This window comes from Podarcis erhardii (genome assembly GCF_964252035.2).
Source record: "Podarcis erhardii genome assembly, chromosome: 3".
NCBI lineage: Eukaryota > Metazoa > Chordata > Lepidosauria > Squamata > Lacertidae > Podarcis > Podarcis erhardii.
In genome coordinates, this window is record NC_138507.1 from 72,010,117 (window position 1) to 72,032,666 (window position 22,550).

The window sequence follows — 22,550 nt, forward strand, 5'->3', positions numbered from 1 at the left end:
CACTCTTCCATGACATGAGCAAATAGTTGGGTATTTTTCATTGGTCCTTTCCTAACTTTTATTTATTTAAAAAAGATTTATACCCATTTCCCCTTCCACAAAGGAGTCACTTAAAGCTGCTTACAAATGAAGAGCAAACACAAAAGCATTAAATACAATCACTAAAACATAAATTAACAAAACTAAAAACAGCAAAAACAGCAAAAACACTAAGAGTCTCATTGACAATACATTGAGCAGCAACAGAATCAAAAGTAGATTTTAAAAAGCAAGTGTTTATGTGCTGGTGGACAAGAAAGAGGAAGGTAACGTAACCTCTTGGGACAAGGAGGCACCACCACAGAAAAAGCTCTCTTATGTGTTGGTTACCTACACATACAAGACAAAAGCAACAGTTGATCTTAACAGATGGACAGATTCACACAAGAATAGCTTGATTTCAAGTTACTTTGAACTTTATTGGTAAAAACCAGCTCCTTGAATTGCATTTGAAAACCAGTACAAGCCAGTGCAGCTGATACAATAATGAAGTCACCTGATCATAGAGCACTTTGCCCCGTTAAGATTTTAGCAGCAGCATTCTGCGCCAATTTGAGAGTGCTTTTAAACTGCAGCCTCTCAGAAGCATGTTGTTACCAGGTCCAAAAGGCTCTCCAAAAAGTGAATTGTAGTCTAAATCTGATTAACAATACTTAATCACTGGACATTATGTTTGATGAATCAGTAAAGCTACGCTTAAACACTAATTGATTTTAAAACCAGTGACAGCATTATGTATTAACAGCACATTTACACATCTTAACTTACTTGTTTTTTTAAATACTACCTGAGTCTATTTTTCTAGCGTTCATACTGGCATTTAAGAAAAATAAGAGTAAGAGAGATTTTTTGGTAGCTAACTATACCAGAAAGGCAAAAGTGTTGATGCTGAAAGTAGATAAATGTTATAAATAAATGCTGATGTTTGTATACTAAATAGAATGTTTTTATGATGAGTTGCAATTTAAACATGTTACATTGTATGATATCTAAGCTTAACTGAAGTTCTGTGGACTCTGTAATCTCACTTTTTAAAATATTCCATATGCAATTACAACAGTATTTTCTTTGTTTCCTGCATGCCTCTCAGTCTCATGCAGTCTTGAAGGCATAGGTAATGAAAAAATATGTGGTCTAAATTGAGCTTTTGTGCTGTGTAACCTGTTTTAGAAATCTCCTCTACCATTTCAAATTGGCTTTTGTTTTGCATGTTCATACTTAATCACACTGGGAAATGAAAAGCTGTTTGCTTTTGAATGGTGTGCTTTGCCACTGTGTGATCAATGCATGTACTAATGATTTCCTTTTATTTTTCTTCTTTCCTATTTTCCTACTTTCTCATCTTTCCATGTTTTGCACTGCTGTCTCCATACTTTCTTCTAAATTTCTTTGCTTACTGTAGCAGCCCTTGCCTTTTCTCTTGCAGCAACAGCCCAGGCTCCAAGGATTATTACGGGGCCTGCGCCTGTTCTCCCACCAGCTGCCCTGCGTACCCCTACGCCAGGTGGCCCTACCTTAATGCCTTTGATCAGACAAATACAGACCGCTGTCATGCCAAATGGAACTCCTCACCCAACTGCTGCAATAGTTCCCCCAGGACCTGAAGCTGGTTTAATTTACACACCGTATGAGTATCCCTACACACTGGCTCCTGCTACATCAATTCTTGAGTATCCTATTGAACCCAGTGGTGTATTAGGTAAGTTCTTCCTAGATAATTATTTGAATATTAATTTATCAGGTGGTGAGTTTCTTATACTAAGATAAATATAGTGTGAGGAAACATACTATATTGTACAAGTACCTTTTTGCTATAGAACTCGCCTCTGATGATGTTATCAGAGCATATTGGGCAACTTGGTGAATTTTTCATTGGCATCTGTTTCATTTCACCATGTCCCCTTCTCAGATTTTGAAAATATCATCAGTTTAAACATAGTTCAACTCTTTCTTACAAACAACTAGATTTAGTTGGAAAAGATAGTTGGCATCCATCTGTCCCAAGAGACAATGGAGTGCGCCTCCAGAGATGAAGTCAAACCTCTGGAGAATCACAGAGCATGCTGTGGCTGAAGAAGCTGGTAACTCGTAACTACTGCCTCCCACGTTGTTTTTGCTGCATTAGCAGTACCAAAGTGACCTTTCTGGGGCACAAGCCTGGACAGGGTGTATGGAGGTCCTGGTCTGCCCAAATGACAAGCCCCACACTCCACCTTGCTGATGTGGTCCAAAGGAAAGCACAGCAATGTGTTTGGCACCAGGCTTCAGAAGTTGCTGGATGGAGGCATACAAGATAGAATTATAGAATTTTAGAGTTGGAAGTAACAAGGCACACTGAAATGTGAAAAATTTTAGATATATACTGAAAGAGAGGGTTGAAGGATATTTTAGAATTCTCTGACACAGCCTGTGCTGTATATCTCTAATTATTGAAAAAGGCACAGTCTCATTTTTGAGACTGGGCGCAGAGGAGGCTGGGAAACCACAAGTTAATATTAAATGGGCTGCCCCAGAGGTGCAAGTAAAATAACTTGTCCTGCTTTTCTAGGGACTCGGAAAAATATGTATCTCTTTTTTCTGTGCCACCAATTTTAAAGTAATTAAAATCACTGAAGTTAGGTGAGAACATAACTTAAAAGAAGTTGCAATTTAAAACATTACTGCCTCCTTTTTTACAGAGGAGATTGAAATGTCTCACATTGCTGATACTTTGGTCTGTTCATTTGCTGGATGAAGGCCAGACTATAGCAGCAATTAATTAAGAAATGGTCAATGCAGGCATTGCAGGGCAGTTTGTGTCCTTCCCATAATTTTGAATATATTTTTCTGTCTATATTTTTGTGTGAAATATGTATGGCCTTGGCATTGCTGATCTTGTTGATTTATGGGACTTTGGTTGTTAAATTTGGGTCAGCAATAATGTTTTTCACATTCTAAGAACATAATCCAGCCAAAGTTATGCACATTTTAAGTCTGTTTGATTTGAATCTCTATTTAAATCCCTGTTAAACACTTGTGTTAGAATCAATGAGACTTGTAAGTGCTTAACTTTGGCTGGTTCATATCTAAACAGTTACTATGTTGAAAGTAGTGCTCGTTTACAGAAGAATAGACCTTGTGTGTCTGTATGCACAAGCTCACATCTTCTTGGTCATAGGAAGAGAACATTAAGCACTCAAGTTTTTGCTTTTCATTGTTTGCTACTACTTTTGTAGAACCAATTCAGCTCTTCACAGTGCTTTGCCTTTTATCTTAGCCCTGATTTTGAATTAATGACATCTACAATGTGGTGCTTTGGGGCCATTGGTACACTAACTTTTCCTATATTTTTTCTCTTCCTTTGCTAGTCTTTTTTATTTCAGATGCAGACCGTCTTTTCAGGAGCAATATTAGTAGTTTAGCCCCACATTCTGTCACCGGTAGCAAATCTCTTTACATGACTTCATCCAATCCTAACACTTCTGTGGTATGGATTACTGGAAGTCATTCATAACAAATTGTAAATGTAGCAGTTCCATAGGCAATAATCTAGCCAAATCCATAATCCATTATTAGCTTAGTTTTGAGGAGCAGACTATTGGTAATCATAATAACTGCAGTCTATAGTAAAAGATAAAGCATTGTACAGTATTATAGTATGGAAATAGGTGAATTACTTTTAGCTGACCTCAACCCCTCCCCTCCATAGACTATTTCAATTTAACTACTAGAATTGTGTGGAAGTACTAATTTTACCTATGTGGTGAATTCAGAGTAATCAACCAAACTCAAAGCTTTTTAGGTGCCATAACACATCCAATTTTCTCGCTGGGGATGGGCACAGAATTAGAGCCATGTTTGTGATTGGAGAGATTATGTGAAGAACTGACTGCAACATTGAGACAATTGGAAAAAGAAAGTTGCCCCTGGTCCGGGACAAATGTATACAGTGCTACTAGGTGAAAATGCAAAATGGCAGTGTTGAAAAATGAAGTTAGCCTCATTGATTTGAGTGGCACATAATAGATCCACATGCGATTTGCAGTAAAATGGTGACATATTGAGATAATATAAAGTTCTGAAAAGATTGATTTAGGAAAAATACGTGATAGAGGAAAGGAAGATTGGCAATAGTATCAAATCTTAGTTGACTAATGTTTCATTCCCTTCCTTTTATCTTTAGGTATGGCTTTCCCAACGAAAGGCTAAGAATTCCAGAATGGTCTTAACTGAACCCTCGTCAGAGCTGACTTTAACAAATGCTTAGTTTTCAGCAGCCTTGAAAAAACATAGCCTAGCAGTCAGTGACTTACTTGCACTTTTTTGCACATAGAAATAAAAATGCTATTAATTTGGTATAGCCTGTACTATGACAAACTAGCTGTGATTTATGAGTGTATGGTAGTATACTGACTGCTATGTATTCTGTACTATTTGCTTTACTAATCACCTAATTCATTGCAGTTCACAGTTATTGACTTAGTTTTAAACCACAGTCTGTAGGCTTGAGGAATTGCTTTAAAACTTTTTTAAATGGTAAAAACTGGAAGTTGTTTTAAAATTAGCAAAGAATCTTCAGTATTAAAAATGGCATTATTTAAGGTAGTCCTGCTGCAAGGAAGGCACTTCAGTGAATATGTGACTAGTAAAGCTCAAATGTGCTTGGGTCTAGTAGATTTCATGAAACTGTAATCTTGAGTTTGTAAATGAATGGATAATGCAGGTTAAGGCCCGGATGTTTAAAAAAAATGCAATATTAATCTGCACAGGTATACTTCATATATTAAGATTAAAATTTGAAACTACTGTGCCTTAACTTGTTGCTTTCTTAAAATGAATTTTTTTTTTTAGAAAGTGATCATTTTAAATCCATTTTGATAAGCCTGCTGTTAATGTTTTATCAAATGTTTTCTAACTGTCTTGGTAATTGCAATTTAACTAGGTGCGGTGGCTACTAAAGTTCGAAGGCACGATATGCGTGTCCATCCTTACCAAAGGATTGTGACCGCAGACAGAGGTTAGTTTAGTTCTGCAGTTCTTGCTTATAAGAAATGCTTTGAGTGTACATGAAATTTGCAACACCACAGCTGGTTAACCAAATACTATTTTGACCATTATATTGATGTTTTACATTAAATTGAAGTGCTAGTAATATTTGTTCCAGAAGTTTAAAATTGTTAACTACTGTACTCTTTTCATCTAAATGATTTTTTCTTTTTTAAAAAAACCTTCAGTGTATTCAATATAAAATGCTATAACTTGTTCCTTTTGTAAGCACTATGTATGATTTAAATTCAAGCAGGACTGAAGTCTTAGTATTGCATTAATAGTTGACCCTCCCATGTGACTATTATTAATTGGAGATATCAGATTGGTGTTGCAAAATAAAATGAATGGATGGGCGCTTAATGAGATAGAAGTAAATGCTTTCTTATTACAGGAGAAAGCTGAAGATTTAGTTTCCTCTCTTCTGATAAATGTTTTGTGCCACTGTACTGTAACTTGAGCAGATATCTGAGAACAAAACCCGTCTCTAAATTTAGCAAAAGAAAACAAAAAACAACAACAGTAAAATTGATATATCAGAAGTTGGTTGGGGTTTGTGCTGATAAAGAATATTTCACTTCTGTTAAAAAATATAAATTTTTAGTTATATCATTTGATGCTAAAATTTATTTCTTGAACTTGTTACAATTTTGACATTCTGGTTAGCAAAGACAACTGCTTTTGGACTCTGTTTGGGTTAGCTAACGGATGGAAAATAAATCTTCATTTTCTCCTTTTACATGAAATGTAATTCATGTTCCTCGAACTCTTGGACCCGTGAATGGTTTAATCCTCCTGTGAAAAGTGAGCTCTCGGTTTATTGACATTGAGTGTGCTACTGGCAGTAGGGTGACTGTGTATTCTCAGGAGCATTTATCCCACATGTAGTATCAGCTTGGTTTGTGGATTTGATAAGTAGCAGTACTGCCTGTTTCCATAGAAATCCTCCTTCCCTACCTCACAGGGGTGTTGTGGGGCTTAATGTGTGTTGTACAGTTCAGAAATACAAACTAGAATGGAAGTGTTGAATTGCAGTGCTTGAGGTATGAGAGTTTTCTGTAGGTTTGATACATTTGATAGCATTCAGGTAATGGCTCTTTTATCTACTTGCAAGACTTAGAAAGTTGTATAACACCCCATGAGCCTTTTCATACATTTAACCTGTTCTTGGGCTCATACCAAAGCAACTCAGTGTTACTACAGACATTCCAAACCAGAGTAGTAGTTGAATAATCTGGAGCATTTCTAAAATGCTACAACAGAATTAATATAGTTTCCCTCAATACATTACTTAGTTATGACAAGCTTCTTTTGAACAATCTTTCCCCCTACCCTACTTTCTCATTACATACAGATAGTGTGCCTTTCCAGTTCTATCTTTGTTAGATTGCCCAAATGTGAGTATAATATTTGAACAGGGTGTACATGCAGGGGAAGAAAAAGAATGCACATAGGCCCAGTTCACTTGGTTCACATATTTGAGGAATGGGGTAAATTACATGATTCTGCTTAATGCAATTACGTGGATTTTACATGCTTGTACACTATTAAAGTGTTATTAACATATAGGGATGTGAAAGGATGCTGGAAGCAGGACAGCTTTGTCCGGTGAATAGGGTGGGAAGAAATAATTTCACACTCAATTGCTGGTAAGGAAAAAAGGTAGCGGAAAGTATTGCTGTCCCTGTTTCTGTTTTTGCAGCTGGAAAGTTTGAGCATTTGGGTACTAATACAGGAAGCCACTTACTTTTGCTTCTAACTAGATGTGGCTGTTGGAAAATATTTTATAAGTTTTTTTGGTCAGATTTTGGCTTCAAGTAACTTGAGGATGTAGCATCAAGGTTTTTAGTTTTATTAACTATAGTCTTGGAATTGGAATTCCTTTTAGTAGCAAGGGCTCCCAAAGTGCCTTCTCAATTATAACTACTATTGTATATAATATAAGGAGGTGAAGGTGACCTCCTTAACGTTTTTCCTTCAGTGCTTATTTGCTAATGGTGCTATATGATTCAAAAATAAGTGTAATTAGTGAACACTGTAGGTAATTTAAGATTTCATAAAACTAATATAGTATTTGTGTTCATTTTAAGTTGCAGTAGATTTGAGTGCTACACCTGTTTCTCTCAATAGGATTGTTGTGTGCATATATTGGTATTTTGTTTAGATTTTATTTAACTACTTCCATACAACCAACTTCTAAGTTAAAAGAAATTTCACTTTTTGAACATTTCCATTATGCTAAAATTAGTGGGCACTTTCTATTTACACTTGCTGTAGATTTTTAATACTTTGATTACCTGTCCAATATTGATGGTAGTTAAAATACAATGTCAGTAAACCGAATTGCTTTCTCTTCATAAGGAAAAGCTGCAAGAAGATGAGAGGCAGAATGTACATTCACTGGGTCTATGATTAAACTTTTTTCCAAATTATGTATGCTACTATTATATTCTCTCATTAAGCAAGCTGTTATTCTTAATGCTAGCTTACATGTAAGCATTGCATTCAAAGCAAGAGCCAATTTGTCAGCATTCTTTTTCTAAGTTTAGAATGGAAGAATTAAGCAGTACTTAATTAATTTCTGCCAAGGTTAAGGCCCCGCTATATAAATAATACAAAACTGAATTTGATTCATGTAACGAGAGTGACTGACTGATCTAATTGTAATAAACTGTAAATGGTGTGTGTTGCACAGTTGACAAACCTGTGTGTACTGTAGAAGGCCAGGGACTTGGCAGAGGATGTATCACAGGTGTACTGGTATCTTAAGATAGCTTGCATTGATTTTATAAACCACAAAAAATGGCAATGCTAAGTCCATAACTGAATGTTTTCAAAGCCAATTGTCACATAATTTATGTCTAAAATTTGTAATACCATTTTAATCAAAATTGTAGTAAGTACCAAGAATGCTTTAAGATTTCGGATATCTAGTATACATTTTAAGGTGGCAAGATGGTGCCACACTAAATATTTATTTTTTAATTTTGTTTTTGTTTTTATTTTTTGACAACATTTTTAGCTTAAACCCCACTTCTCAGCATTTTTTTTTCCAAAAAAAATCAATAAATCAGGGAACATGAGGTCTCATTTAAGTTACAGCAATAATGTTTAGTGTTCATGAACTGTAGCCTAAATGATAGGCCATAGAAACAATGTAACATGTGAAGATGAATCCAACCCATGATGTCTGTCATTAAATAGTGTGCTATCTGTGAACATTGCACCTACTGAATTTCATTTTACAAAATGGCACAAATCTGACTTTGCACTGAATACCTTTCTCACTTCCATCTCCTCTGCTTTAGTCAATGGCAACAGTACAAATATTTTTTTCAAACCTCAATTTATTAGAGATGATAAAGCTGTTGAATGAGTCTTAAAATTTGTACTACTGTAAAGTGGACCAAGTTGTTGAAGGAGAATGTGAGAGAGTCATTAAAGAAGGAACAGCTCAAGAACATTGGGAATGATAACTTTCCACTTGAGAACTTTTTTTATGTTTTACTGTAATTTTTGTGTGTGTTTTGGAAAAGAAAATAGTATTTACAGGTGGCTTCTTTTAAAATATAAAAATATAAAGCAGGAATGTATATGAAATGTCAGATTTTATTGTATTTGCAGAGTATTAGCTTTGAAAAAAGAGCTGTTTGTAGTTTTTAAAATGCCTTATTAGTATCAATTAGATTTCCTCTATTTTTGATGTAACTAGAGCATTTTAAGTATAGAATTTAAAATGGCAGGACTTTTACAGTGTTTACATACAAGTGCATTTTCTTAGTGTCCTATATGTGTAAAATAGCATTTTCAGCAGGAAAAGCTGGCTAGAACATTTGGCCTTTTCCTGGTCCCTATGATGATGCCTACACTTCTAGACTTCAATTTAGTATTGCTTTGTATCATGAAGCCAAGAAATTCAATGTTGTTTGTAAATAGAATCATTGAAAAGCAATAAAATATATTGAACAAAAAAACTTGTTTGGCCCATAGTTTATGTGAAACCAAATTGTTCATGACAAATCAAATTCCTTAGATTCATTTCTTTTAACAATCAGTTTTTAATAATCACATTCATCATTACTACTTGCTTTGATGCTTGCACATGGGAGAATACTAATGCTTAATAGCAGTCAGATACTGATATGGTGCACTGACTGTTCTAAATTCTTTTACCAAGTTCCAGAAACTGTTCATTGTTTTTTTTCCCCCTTTCATCGACTGCTACTAACCATTAGATATATTTTATTTCTATTTTTCCTTGTTAACCAGTTTTGTGGGAGTGGGCTTCTCCTTCATATGTTCAAATCATGATAGAAGGCTGTCATGATTTTTATTGCATTCTGTAGATGGTGTCAAGCAGTATGTCAGAATTAAACATGCTTGTTTTTATTAGTTGTGATTAGTTTTCATGTTGTCATTAAGCCGTCACTAGCTGAAACTAATCTCTTCTCTATCTTTCTTTCCTTTTTGTTTTGTTTTTGTTTCTAACCACCCAGCCGCCACCGGCAACTAACCTATGACCTTCTGACCTCTGAACTCTTCACCCAATGATGACCTGACCATGCCTGCCTGCTGATCAGTTAACTGGTAATCGCCTTTGCTTGCCTGTCTTCAGTGCAGCGAGCTGAGGCACTTGTCCGTTCGTCTTACCATCTAACAAAAAGACAAAGAAATTGTTGTCCTCCAACTCAGCTTTTTTTCCCTGTTTGGGTGAAAGTGGTTCTAGAACCTGCACTGAATAGTAGTAAAGCAATAAGGTCCAATTCATCCCTCCGCACTGATCATCTTTTAGTGTCCCACCCTAAATGAATGGTAAGAACGGCCTCACTTGAGAGATGGAGGCAGATGTCCCTTAACTCCCTGATGACAGAGGCAGTTACTGTGAGACTTCTAGGAATCTTTTTCTTCTCATAAAGAAGTCAAAGTTCTCTTTGAATGTACTGTGTGATGATGCATCATGCATGAACCTTTGGTCAGGGATGTCATTGGTGAAGGGATTCCTAAAAGTATTCAAAATTTGACATGCAGTGTAGTCATTACCAATGCCCTCAAAGGGCAGAAGATGCAGCCTTTTTTATATTACCTGCCAAATTGGGTGTTTTTAAGAAGAAAAAAGTGCCATGAAAGATAGGTTACTGAATTTTTGAACTACATCAATGCATAAACTAAACAGCAACACTATTGAAGCTAATCCTGAGATACTTTCTTTTACTATACATCAACTTCCTTAAAAGATTACATGAGTACAAGGTACATGCATTATGTGTCACATTACTGGGCAAACTGTTCAAATATTTTTTTAAACCTCCCTGTATAGAGAAATTTCATTAAGGATGTAAAAGCCATGCTTGCCTATTTGCTGTATACATGTAATGAAATTGTAGATAAAGTGTAGTGCATTGAAACAAATTGAAAAAAAGTAGATACTTTTACTATACAAGGGTGCTGGTGCAGAAAAAATATATTTTTGGAAATGTAGCATTTTATACTTTCAAGTGTTATAAAAAAGAAAAAAGAACAAAGAAACCCTTTATTTCATTAAATGATTTTTTCTGGTGGTTGTCGAGAAACAAAAGACCAAAAGAGCCTTTTTGTCTTTATTTTTTATTTTTTAAGTATTGGAATAAGTATAAAGAAGAGAAAGTGCCTTATTTTCTTCATGGTCATTTAGTCAGATGTCTCGTATAATCCGCTCCTCCCTCAGACAGCAAGTTAATGCATGCCACTCTGTCGCCCAGTATGTGAAAAGAAGCTGTGAGGAAAGACAAATGAGTTGACCATTTAAATTACCTGGTTTTTGCCATAGCATAATGCAACTTTGTCAGATCTGAAACTGTGAAATGGAATTGTTCCACCAACAGCCAACCGCAATATTTTTGTAACATGTTCCCTCTTCAATTGTAGACAATATATTTTTATAGTACTTGCTCAGCCTTAAACCAAAGGGTTCTAAGATGCAGTCTCATTCTAAATCAAAGTATTAGATTACACTATTTATACAGTAGCAAGTGTTATTACCCCCCCACCCCCCACCCCTGGAATAGGTTGCATTGTCCCTATTTGAAATAGATAAGGGAAAACACAGCAGAACGTGAACTTGCCTACAGGATGATTTTGCCCATGACTAAACTGAGCATTCAGACAGTCTGTCTTTGAGCATGTTTTAGGTTTTTGTGTGCTTCATCTACAATGCCAAACTCCTACTTGATGAATGTTAACTGCCGGTTGCGCTTTACTGAAAAGGAAAAGAAGTATCAGTTAACTATCTGGAAGTTCAGCTATGCTTCAGTTTGAGTGAGTAAACATTTGCATAGCTGGGCTAGTGGTGATAAAACACTTTACGCACAAAGGTGAAGTAAAAAAAATATGAGCAAGTAGTGATACGTTAATTGCTTTGAGCAGATTTGGCAAAGATCAGGTGATAACCCCCCTCCATTGTGTCAACTTATTATCCTAAAAATCTTCACAGCTTCCAAATCAAAGGTCAATAGTAAGTTAGGTAAGAGGGCTTACTTTTTAAGCACCTGCATGGTGACTTGGTCTAACCATTGTGTCTCACCTGGAAACAAGTATCAATTTATTTACTATGCAATAAACATACATCCTTTTGTATTCAGCTAGCTTTTATTTTACCTTGCCACTGGCTTTGTCTTCCTGTTACACATAGGTTTTTTGGTTTGACTTTCAGTATATGCTGTGCCATTTTGATTTTTGTTTGGTTGAATAAACTTACAACACTCAAAAATTTTGGAGAGAGAATTGCTAAAACATAACCAGTATTTGATCCAGTTTCATCTCAACTATGATAAACCTGGACATTTTTAGATGCTGATCAAAGGTCTCTTCTTGGGAGAAGTGTGACTTATAAAAGTAATGTTTGTTCTGAAAAAGTTTGAAGACTTAGTTGACAACATTTTGGATCAACTTAAAGCATGACATTTGAAATCTCTGAATGCCTTGGTTCTCAGTATTATCATTCTTTATTGAATTTTTCTTTATTAAAATATGTAGTTTAAGACTTTTTTCTGACAGTATTATGTAATTTTTTTTAGAGTGGGTATACATACATCGCTTGTATGTTACCATACAGACGACATGTATTTGTCTATTCCTTTTACTTTAGTTTGATGCTATGTATGTACCATAACCAACCTATTGCCTATGAGAAACATGTAAGATAATGTATTTACAGCCATTGTTACAAGTTTATAATGTATTTTTCTATCTTGTTTTATATGTATGTTATATAACATTCAGAAGAATTTTTTTCCTGATTGAGAAAAGGATACAAAAATGCAAAACCCACAATTTTGATAACTGAAAATTGCCAATTGTTTTGCAGTACTTTATTATTATATTGGGAGTGTTGTCTTTGGGCTTTTAGTTAGCTACTGGATTGAATACATTAGACATATCTGGGTTTTAGTTGGGTTTTTACATAGCTTGCATTTTAATTCTTTGGTTCTTTGCTGTTTCTATTAACCCATAGCATTATTTTAATAAATGTTATAATACCAACCTACTAACTCTGGACTATGTCAGTTTATTAACCATTACATGTTTAATTAAAATAAACAAGGAAAGACGGAAGAATGTAAAGTCTTGAGTTATTGGACTAACCCTGAAGAACGTGACCACCGATAACACAACGTGACTTGTTTTATGTTGTTTGTTTGGCTGACATTCTGCACACTACTATTAAATTGGCTTTGGTCATTCTGGCCTCTTACCTTGGGGGTAGGTGCCAATAGAGTTGGGAACAAGTAGCATTATTGGAGGCATTCTTGTAGAGTCTTGCCACTTGCCTTTCAGCATCTGCATTACTAATTCCACACTTTCCTTCTCTGAAATAATCACTGTCAGCTCACAGCAAAAGGGCAAAGATACCAATCTATTGGTAAATTATGTTAGGTGCCCAGAGGAACCAGTTTGATTCTTTGTTGAGCCATTTTGAAGCTACACAAATTCAGTGTGATTTGAAGCACTGATTAAAAGGACAATTCAGCAGACATCTCAATATGTAACTCTCCTGTGTTGTTCATGCTTCTGAATGTATTTGAAGCAAGAAACTTTTCACCCCTTACTCTAGCAGAATCTGCCTCTCTCCCTTGTACATGAATCTAAATTACTTTCACTGTGACCCTGAAGGGGTTTAAGTTGCAATCCTCAAACCACATAATTCTCAGGTAATTGTACTGACTTCAAGCAGGTTGCTTCACAGTAAACAGCTTGAACACTGTAGCTTAACTACTTTTAGGATTGCGGGTTTTTAAATCTTCTGTAGTGTTTGAACACCACTTAGCTCAGGGCAGTACAAAGCTGTACAAAGTCGAATAGGTCATTTTGTAATAACTGCAAAAAGTAAATAAACTCTTTAGTAGTAGCCATTTTCAAAAAGGAGGTCTAAAGTTGACTGTTACCAAGGGATAACTTTAGCAATCAGAGTTCAGAGAAGCAAGCTGTAGTAAGTTACTTTCAATCAACTTCATTCTACTAGGAAACAATTGTTAAGAACTTGGGGTTATATCCCCAAATTCATCCTATTTACACAAGGACTACAGCTTGTGCAACCGAATTTCTCTGTCTTGTCCCATGTGCACCTCTTCTGGGAGGTTTCCCTGTCTCTCCAAAGCATGCTGTGGAGGTGCATGAAGAGAGGAAAGGGGGAGTTCCATTGCACAAACAGTGTCCTTGTGTGAAAATGGGGTGACTTTGTTCAATACAACCCATGCTTTCTGTGGCCTATTCATAGCTGCTATGTTAATTACATTTGTTTAAAATTTACTCATTTGTAAACAAAAATGATTTTGTATAGACAATGACACCTGAGTAAAGAAATCAGTTTTAAATATACCCATTAAAATATATATAACTGAAGCATTATACTTCAGTTCCACCACATAATAAAAACAAAATCCCATCTATTAGATAGAGGCTATGTTAGGACAGATTGATACATTTTAAACATAATCAAGGATTCTTTATGAATAATATAATAAAGTAGAAAATACTGAAATCCAGAGTTTTAACTAGATAATACTCAATATTTGTGATAATATGAAAGTTTGTTCTTAAGTATAAAACAATAAAAGGGTGTTTTGTAATAAAGGTTGATAACCCACTTCAGTATTACACCAATATACCTGTCATCAACATGCTTCAGTGGTCAACAAATTTTAGCCTTGCCCCATGAGTTGTATTCAACACTACATGAAAGGAACAGACTTTGCTTGTGCGGTTGGATGTCACCTTCATTTTCTACCCCATGCAACCTTCTACACACCCTAAAAATTGCTCCAGAGGGTTTGGGGAAGGCGAGAAGTCCTGCTGTGCAAGTGGATGTCTTCCCTTGCAGCACTGGTTGCATACCCACTTGTTTGAAGCCACAACCAACATTGATTAATATTTGTATAATATAGAACAGTGAGACATTTTTAAAATAAGAATAGTAATAATAACCATGGCTTGTTTTATGGTGAGAAACCAAACCTTCCTGTGAGCTGGAAGAAGGGATTTAATTTGTATGTAAAGGCAAAAGGCATGTCATTCCAATGACAGATGCTCATGCCTGTTGAGCCCTCCTGAGTGTGGATGGGCTTTTGAAAAAGCTGCTATTCAATGGAGTTGGGAAGCACCCATGCACAAGCACAGCGTCTCATAAATCAGGATCCTTGCCATATAGTTCCTTGAGATGGCTCCTTATGTATTTAATTTGAAATTGGAGTTAGACATTATTTCTAAATACTTAAGTCACATTTTAAACACTGCTGGTTACTTAGTGATAAAAATCTACTACCATTGGGGATGGGGGTACCCATTGTTAAGTCTCATCGGAAAAGGCTCACTGAAATAAGGGTGAGTTACTTAAGTCTGCTTGTTGCTGTTACACTCTTTAGTAGAAAAGCAGGTCCCTATGATTTTTTCCTCTGAAGTGGGGAGAGTTTGTGGCTATTTTTCCTGGAATAAACAAGCTCATCTAAATACAAGACAATATGTAACTGGAAGGAATAAACTGGTCAAGACACCAAATTCATAGCCTGCTTACAAGTCCTATTAACCATGATGAAGCTGGCATCTGAGTAAACATGTTTAGGATTGTGCTATATCCTGTAGAAGTTAAAAATAGTCCTTAGGCCATAATTTTGTCCATTCAAGTAGAATTTATCTTTGCACCTAACCTAGTTGGATTAAATAGTTCTCCAATACCAGATCTTTAAGTGAACACTTAAAAGATGGCCACTCTTTGCTTAAAATAACAATTACTGTAGACCACCATTACCAATTGACAACTTTTAGTGTAGGTAGGGACCACTGAAGTAATTTCATTAGGAAATGCCAGTGGAAGTGGATAGCCATACAATAATCACATAGTAGGCACAACTGTGTACAATAAATATATGTTAACACAAGTTTCTGAAGTAGCATATTTCCTAGAATAAAGATAGGTCCACAGTCTAAAAACATTCCCAGGATGCAAATTGTGAATTGTGCTTGGAATTCCTATCTTTATTTTTGATGTAGCATTAATATATGAAGTGAACACAATCGCCAGTGAAATACTTTCTGCTAATCAATGTTGAATCAAACTGGTTAACTAAAGAACAGTGCTCCTGATTCTTTTTATGCTGCCAGATCACTAACTGCAGGTGTAAAAATCCTGCCTTAGAAGTGGGTATTTGAGAAGCAGCAGGTGGCTTACTTGCAGTATTCACTTCTGGAAACCAGTTGTGCTAGTGGTTGACTACTAATTGCATCAGGAGAAATTACTCCCAGGACAAAGGTTTGCTTCTGAAGGACTAATGATTAAGGAGAATTTTTAAAATATATATAAATAACCTATTGAGTTCTGTTGTGAGAATGCTTGAATCATTTAAGTTTTTGTTTGTGCAACACAGTGTATTAGGAAAAAATGGGTGTTGCCCAAACACTTGTAAATAATAATAAGAAACACGCCTGTAAATGATGTGCAATAAAAACTGGAAAAATTATATGTGCTTTATCCTCAAAAGCCAATTGACAGCTTGCAGGGCTGTCAATACTTTTATATTTTGAAAAGTCAAATTTTATTCTGTATCAATGTATGGCAGAATAAAGAATGTACATTTTGCACTCTTTAACTGTCATTAATGTTTCTAACACCTTAAGAGATTCCAGAGTTCTGCATCTAGTTCCCTAATTCATTCTCATTGTAAAATACATGTGAGATAGCCTGTATCAGTCAAAGGAGATCAGAATTGTGTGTGTGTGTAATCGATGAGTTAATTTAGAAATACTCCTTAAACAACCAGACAAGAATGAGTAAAGTCCAACAAAAAGTAGAATCCTTGTGTTCCATGTAGTTATTGAACAAGATAAATAAATGTTGTACTTGTCTTACAGGTAATTAAACTTCCGTGGCTAGGTGCTACATCCTAGGAAGAGCAAAACTGCACATTTCCCTTGCTTTATGGCATGTTATTCCAGGAGTACTTAACCTTTTGCTTTAATGAAGGTCCCTGCCCTTATTCTACTCTGTCTCTGAAGGTTTAAGGAAATGGCAGCTTTTGTTTTTGAAATGGTAGATTCTCTAGATGCCTTGGTGTTGCAGCTGTTGGTGGGGATATTCTGGAAACCTGGTCAATATTTTCAGCCTCAAGAAGAGATGGGCACTCAACTGTGTTATTGGCACTCTGCATCTTATAGGTTGCTGAGGCACAGGATGGTTGTAGCATTAAGCAAGTCAACCCTCCACAATGACCTCCTATTTCTTTGCTTCCCTTCTCCCAAGTTGCATCCCTTCCCAATATTCACCGGTTTCCTGCCTGAGGAATCATACAGACCACTAAGGGAACCAGCTTACCTCAATCACATCATTTCAGTCTTCTCAAAAAATTCTTTTGCTTTATTATTATTCATTTCATTTCTGTATCACTTTATATTTTAAAGAAAAAAATCTGGAAGTGGTTTACAACACATTAAAACAGGCATAGGCAAACTTGGCCGTCCACATGTTTTGGGACTACAGCTCCCATCATCCCTGACCACTGGTCCTGTTGGCTAGGAATGATGGGAGTTGTAGTCCCAAAACATCTGGAGGGCTGAGTTTGCCTACGCCTGCAAAACATCAAATAAAGCAAACCATAGTAAAACATTACTGAAGAAAGTAAAAAAAAAGCCAGCATACATCCAAAGCATAATGAACAGGAAACCAAAATATTAGTAGATTTCAAAATAAAATGTTACAAAGGAGGTCAACTACAGAGTGTACATTTAACACATTTAGTACATTTTTATTAAACATGTCAGAAGAAAACATTACTAAAGTAAGTGAAATATAAAAGGCACATTTGAAACAGTATAATTAATGAGAATAAAATATTGTCACAAGCATAGAACACATCTGGTGCTGTTGCTGTCAATCTTGCCAATGGTAGATCATGGTGAGTGGCGGTCATGGAAGCTCAGACTTCATGACCTGGGTCTGCACTAAGAAACAGCCAAGATAGTCTCCACAGTAGCCTCAGCTTTTTATCCCTCCCAGGCAAGGAGCATGCCTTCCAGGAGGACTCGCAGCCAAGATGGCCTGTGGCTTCGTCAGAACTCTAGCTGAATGGTGCTGCTATGCTAATAAGAGGTACATTGTGATTGCATAAATTATGCAGCATACTGTATATCCTGCACTGGGGAACAATATATCCAGTTGGCAGTTGCCTTGGATCAGAGCATCACTTTCCCCTTGTCACTTGCTAACAGCAACAGCAAGAGGACAACATACAGTTAACATTCCTGGCATCAGTTCTGTTTGATCAGTAGCTTGAATTACTGGCAGTCCAGTTTGCAGTGAACTACATCTAAACAGCAAAAAGAGAGGTAATGGTTTTGCTGGGCTCTTTAAACCCAGTATGGCCTGCCCAGGTGTGTAACCTATGGACAAAGTGTCAGAGGGAAAACCATTTTCCAAGACTACTCAGTCAGTACAGCGCAGGAGATCATATTCACCTCTCCTTTGGCTGGTCATTGTTTGTAGCCTAAAGCACACACCTTTTCCTTGCTTTTTGTTCTCATAACCTCATCTAGGCAACATCATGTAGCCCCAGTTGGTTCAGCTCTACTGCCTTTGATCTGCTTGTCCTGCACATTGTAAAAGTAAGTTACAATTAAAACAACCACCACCATCATATTCAAGGCTTCTAGGCCACGATCGGTTGAGCTACTATTTTAGTCAGTTGCTGACATGAATTAATTGAAATAGCCATTACTAAAGAAAGAAAGGTGGGATGAAACAGGCACAACAAGCAATGTTTCTTAGGTTCCACCTTGGAATGTTTATGTAGCTGGCTGCTGTCCTAATGGCTCCAGCCATGACTCATTTGCTCTATTTGCCTTTTTTTACTATTACTTTGATATGTCCTCTGCTCTGAGCATGAGCCCTCCTGTGTAGGAACAAGCCTTCTCATAAAGGGCTTAAGCACCTTCCAGAATATGCTACGTTATCCTTTTGCATGTTAAGATTTTCTCATGTCCTGTTAACACCTGCATTCATCTGAATAAATATGCTCACAAGGATAATAATCCAGAAAAAGTTGCAAATGTAAATAAAGCTTTTATTCTTTGCATGAAATTGCAGGCGATATCACAAATAAATTGTGCAAAACAATGCTAAAGTTGTGCTGCTGAGAAACTTGAACTCCTTTCTGTGGCAAAAGGCTGAACGCTTGGTCTTCTGGTTAAAATGCACTGTCGTGTGGACTACAGATCATAAACTCATTCTTCATGAAAGCAAAGATCCATGCAGTGCTTTTATGAACCTGGGATCTTGGTTGCCAGTAAATCCCTTTTCTCCTTTGTGGTTTGTGCTAAGATACCAAGAGCATGATAAATAGCAGGGGGATTGCTAAGTACTTCCGAGTTTCAAGTATAAGCTGATATTTACATATGCCAATTTAGAATACAAATATCACAGAAACAAATTAATTTCCAATCCACAAATTGCCCCCAATAAAGTCTTAATTTGCGCCCCACTCTAGATCACCCTCAATCATTCACTTGCATTCAATTAATTTCCCAACAGATCCTGTTCCAGATCTCTTCAAGTACCACCAATCTTACTAGATAGTCCTCTTAATTTATTTCCTTGAATTAATTACTCACCTAGAAGCTCTTGAGGCACTCAGGAAAAAGGGGGAGCCTGTGCCCAAGGACCCATCCCTAGCAACACTCCTGGTGACTGTGTCTTAAGAGCATGTTAAAAGCAGCTTTTCTCTTGCTGTTTGGGCCTCTTGAGAGCTGATGAAACAGTTTGAACACAACGTCCTCCCCATACCCAACACACAGCCCTTGCTATGTAATTGTAAGTTATGGAATGTTTCAGGTTTGCTACATGCACACTTACGGTACTAGTAGCAAAGATGTTGCATGTGTATATTAGGAGCACTTTCACCTCTGAACTGCAACACTGGATTTACTGTGGTGATTATTCAGATTATTTGTGGGAGAGATGTTATGTATCAACCAGCCTCTGAATCTCCCACATGAACCACCAGATATTTTAGTCCTTGAAAAGAGAAAGGAAATAAGAGTGGTAGGGATTATCTGCAGTCTACACTTCTGAATTGTGTCAACTGTCCCAACAAACATGAGAGCGTTTGCAATTTGAAAGCATCACAGAATGTGTTGCCTAGTCATAGATTAGCTTTCATAGCCTTAAAACTAAATAAATAACAGCTTGGTCGTCCCATATTTCTCCCCAACTTCTGAGGCCAGTTGAAGTACTTTGAGGATTGTAATGGTTCTAGGGGTTGCTCGTGCGTAAGTCGTCACCACACCTGGCTGAGTTACCTGGGTGAACCCGATTCTGTCCGGACAGCCACTCACCCATGGCTGTCTCAGTCGCTGGCAGAATCCGTCAGTGGGCGTTTCTTGAACTTCTTCGAGCAAAGAAGCTCTTTGACGCCTAGTCTCCGCCTACTCTCCCTGCGCAGAAGCCTTCTGCGCAGGGAGGGTGTGGGCAGCGGAGGACCCGTGCTCTCCCCGCTGGTCTCCGGCGAGGAGTCATGGAGCCACCTCACCGATTCCCCCATCTGCCCCTCTTCTCCACTGGTGCTACGCTGATTTCCCTCCCCAATAGCTGGGCTGCTTCTCTCCCTCCTGGGACGGTCCGTAATCCCTCTGGAGCCCTCCCTCTCCCTCTGGTTCCGATGGCAGTTCCCTGACAAGGATGAAGACCCAACTGGCAAGTATATGTCATCCACCGGATACTAAGCAAAGTGTTCAATGCACAGTGTAATTTTTACTCATCATTAGAAGGGTAAAGGATTGGGCTGTTAATAAAAAAAGCCAAAGTTAACTGAAAACTTAAATAGCTTTAGAATGAAAAACACAAATGACGACAAGTGGGAAAGTGCATTGGCAGAAATAGAAAAGGAAAAGGCTGTAAAAAAGACCCCTGTCCAAAGGATTTCTGTTGCTTTAAGCAATGTGGCAAGGAGCTAGTAGGAAGGGGAAAAGGGGAAAGGAAAGGAAACATTCTTTTCTGAGTTATTTTTAAAAATATTCTAAACTTCCTGCCTTGAGATCTATGCTGATATGTTTGGAGTTACAATTTTGAAAAAGAAAAGAAATTCAGGTTTTGAAGGGTTTGCTTTGCTTTAACATAGTGGCATCTTCGCTATGTGGCAGATTTAGTGCCTAGTTTCTGAACATTTTAAATGTCCAGCTTAAAAATTCTTGGGACTGTTCAAAATGTTAATTGACTACTCCCTACCCATAGACTTGTGATCTTTTTTATATTTTTAAAAAATGCCACTGCCACCTATAATATAAAAAAGTTGGGAACCTGTGCTCTTGATGGAAATACATGAACCAGAAATTCCCACATCCAAATTGAATACATGTTGGGATTCAGTCTATTTCACATATTTTATGTGTGCACAGTCCCATTTGTGGCCCTGTTCCTGGCTTTGTGATTCAAAGGCCAAGTGCTTTTTTCGCAGGGCTTTATGAAGGTGCAGATGGAGAGATGAGAAGCAGCCTCCAGGGCACAATCTCTCTCTTTTTGGCTTGGGAGCTTGCAGAGACAAATTGGGGGAAGAGCTAAGAGCATAGCCTGAACTGATCAGAGCCAGCAGGCCAGGCAAATTAGATTGGACAACAAATATCAACCTTAGCTGCTGGATGTGAGGAGTCCCCTGTGCTAAGTGAGTGACAGGCACAACAGCTAATGTGTTTATTCTCCCTGCCCAGCAATCATAGTCAAAAGCAGCAAAATAACAATGCTTGTCAAAAAGAGTCAATGATTTTCATGGCAAAAACATAACCCTTGTGAGCAACTGTGTGTATGTTGTTAATAGTAGATCACGCTGGAACGCCCTAACAATAAATTTCAGGTACTAATGTTAAAAAAAAATTGAGTATTGTAGATCTAGTTATCTTTTACAGAGAAAAGCAACCCTGTAACAACTCGCATAGTTCTGCTATGGTACGTAAAAGGTACAGAAACAGACAAAAAGAGATTCCATGTGATGCAAATAGGAGGCATGGAATTGGGTTGTAAAGGGGAAATTAGTTTATCATTTTTATTTTTATTTTTGTATGTGCAACATCTCTTGGGTCAAGCCGATCTGTTAAAATAAATACTCCCCCGTTTGAGTAGAGTTTGAACTTTGAGCTGAAAGCTGGTGTATCATCATAGCAGCAAAAAAAGAAAAAGAAAAATCTGTTGCACCAATCAGAATTACTCTGCTTCATTCCAATTCAGTTATATTTTACATTACAATGGGATTACTTGTTCAAATCCAGTATGACATTTAAAAAATGTTACCAGGCTGGAGCAAAACATTGTCCTATCAAAATGCAGCATTAGAACAAACTATTTTATTCATAAGTATGATTATTTGTGCCTGGCAACTATTATCCTGACTTAGTCCATTATCATAATTAAAGAATGCAACAGAAAACAAGCCCTTTGCACTCATTTTACTGCTTATAAAGGCCAGTGCTCAACATGGTCAAAACAGTACAGTAATTTCTATGTGGACAAGCAGCTACAGAGAATCCTGAACATTTATATCTCTAGGGATAGTTTGAGGAATATGATTGTTGTGAATATGATCATTGTGGATTTCTATAAGGGTTTTTTTTTCCTGATCTAAAATTCCTGCAATATGAGAAGTAGAACTTAACTACCCCAGTATTCACATATCTCCAAATATTTTGATGTAATACTCAGTAGGTTAAGGTAACAGTGTACATGTTTGGAAGGGGGAAAGCATTTAAATATGTATTTTGGGATCATTTTTTTAAAAAAAGATCAGTGCAGAAATAAAACAAAATTACGGGAGAAACATGTTAAAGTGCCATGGAGCAGAAATAGGTTTGTCTGTCCCTAGTTTTGAGGAGAGGTGCCACATATTGAACCTAGGATCTTAGATGTATTGAGGAAGGGTTCTCCAACAAACACAGGCACCAACATGCTGGCCAATACCCTCTGTGGCACTCACAAATGGTCT

The 22,550-nt window shown here is 36.9% G+C and overlaps 1 protein-coding gene across 11 annotated transcripts in view; it reads left to right on the plus strand.

The window, feature by feature from the left end:
* QKI (QKI, KH domain containing RNA binding) overlaps window positions 1-12,590 on the plus strand; it is a 108,333-nt gene extending 95,743 nt beyond the window's left edge. For 2 of the 11 annotated variants that reach the window (XM_081855198.1, XM_081855199.1), the window contains exons 6-8: window positions 1,442-1,738; window positions 4,961-5,035; window positions 6,419-9,038. In XM_081855198.1, the coding sequence (XP_081711324.1) occupies window positions 1,442-1,738; window positions 4,961-5,035; window positions 6,419-6,450 (404 nt within the window). In that variant the 3' untranslated portion in view covers window positions 6,451-9,038. Of the gene's footprint in view, window positions 1-1,129; window positions 1,154-1,441; window positions 1,739-4,201; window positions 9,039-9,560 lie in introns of those variants that run through there. The other 9 variants (XR_014154796.1, XM_081855201.1, XM_081855200.1 and 6 more) reach the window with 9 other exon arrangements.
* The last annotated feature ends 9,960 nt before the right edge of the window (window positions 12,591-22,550 follow it).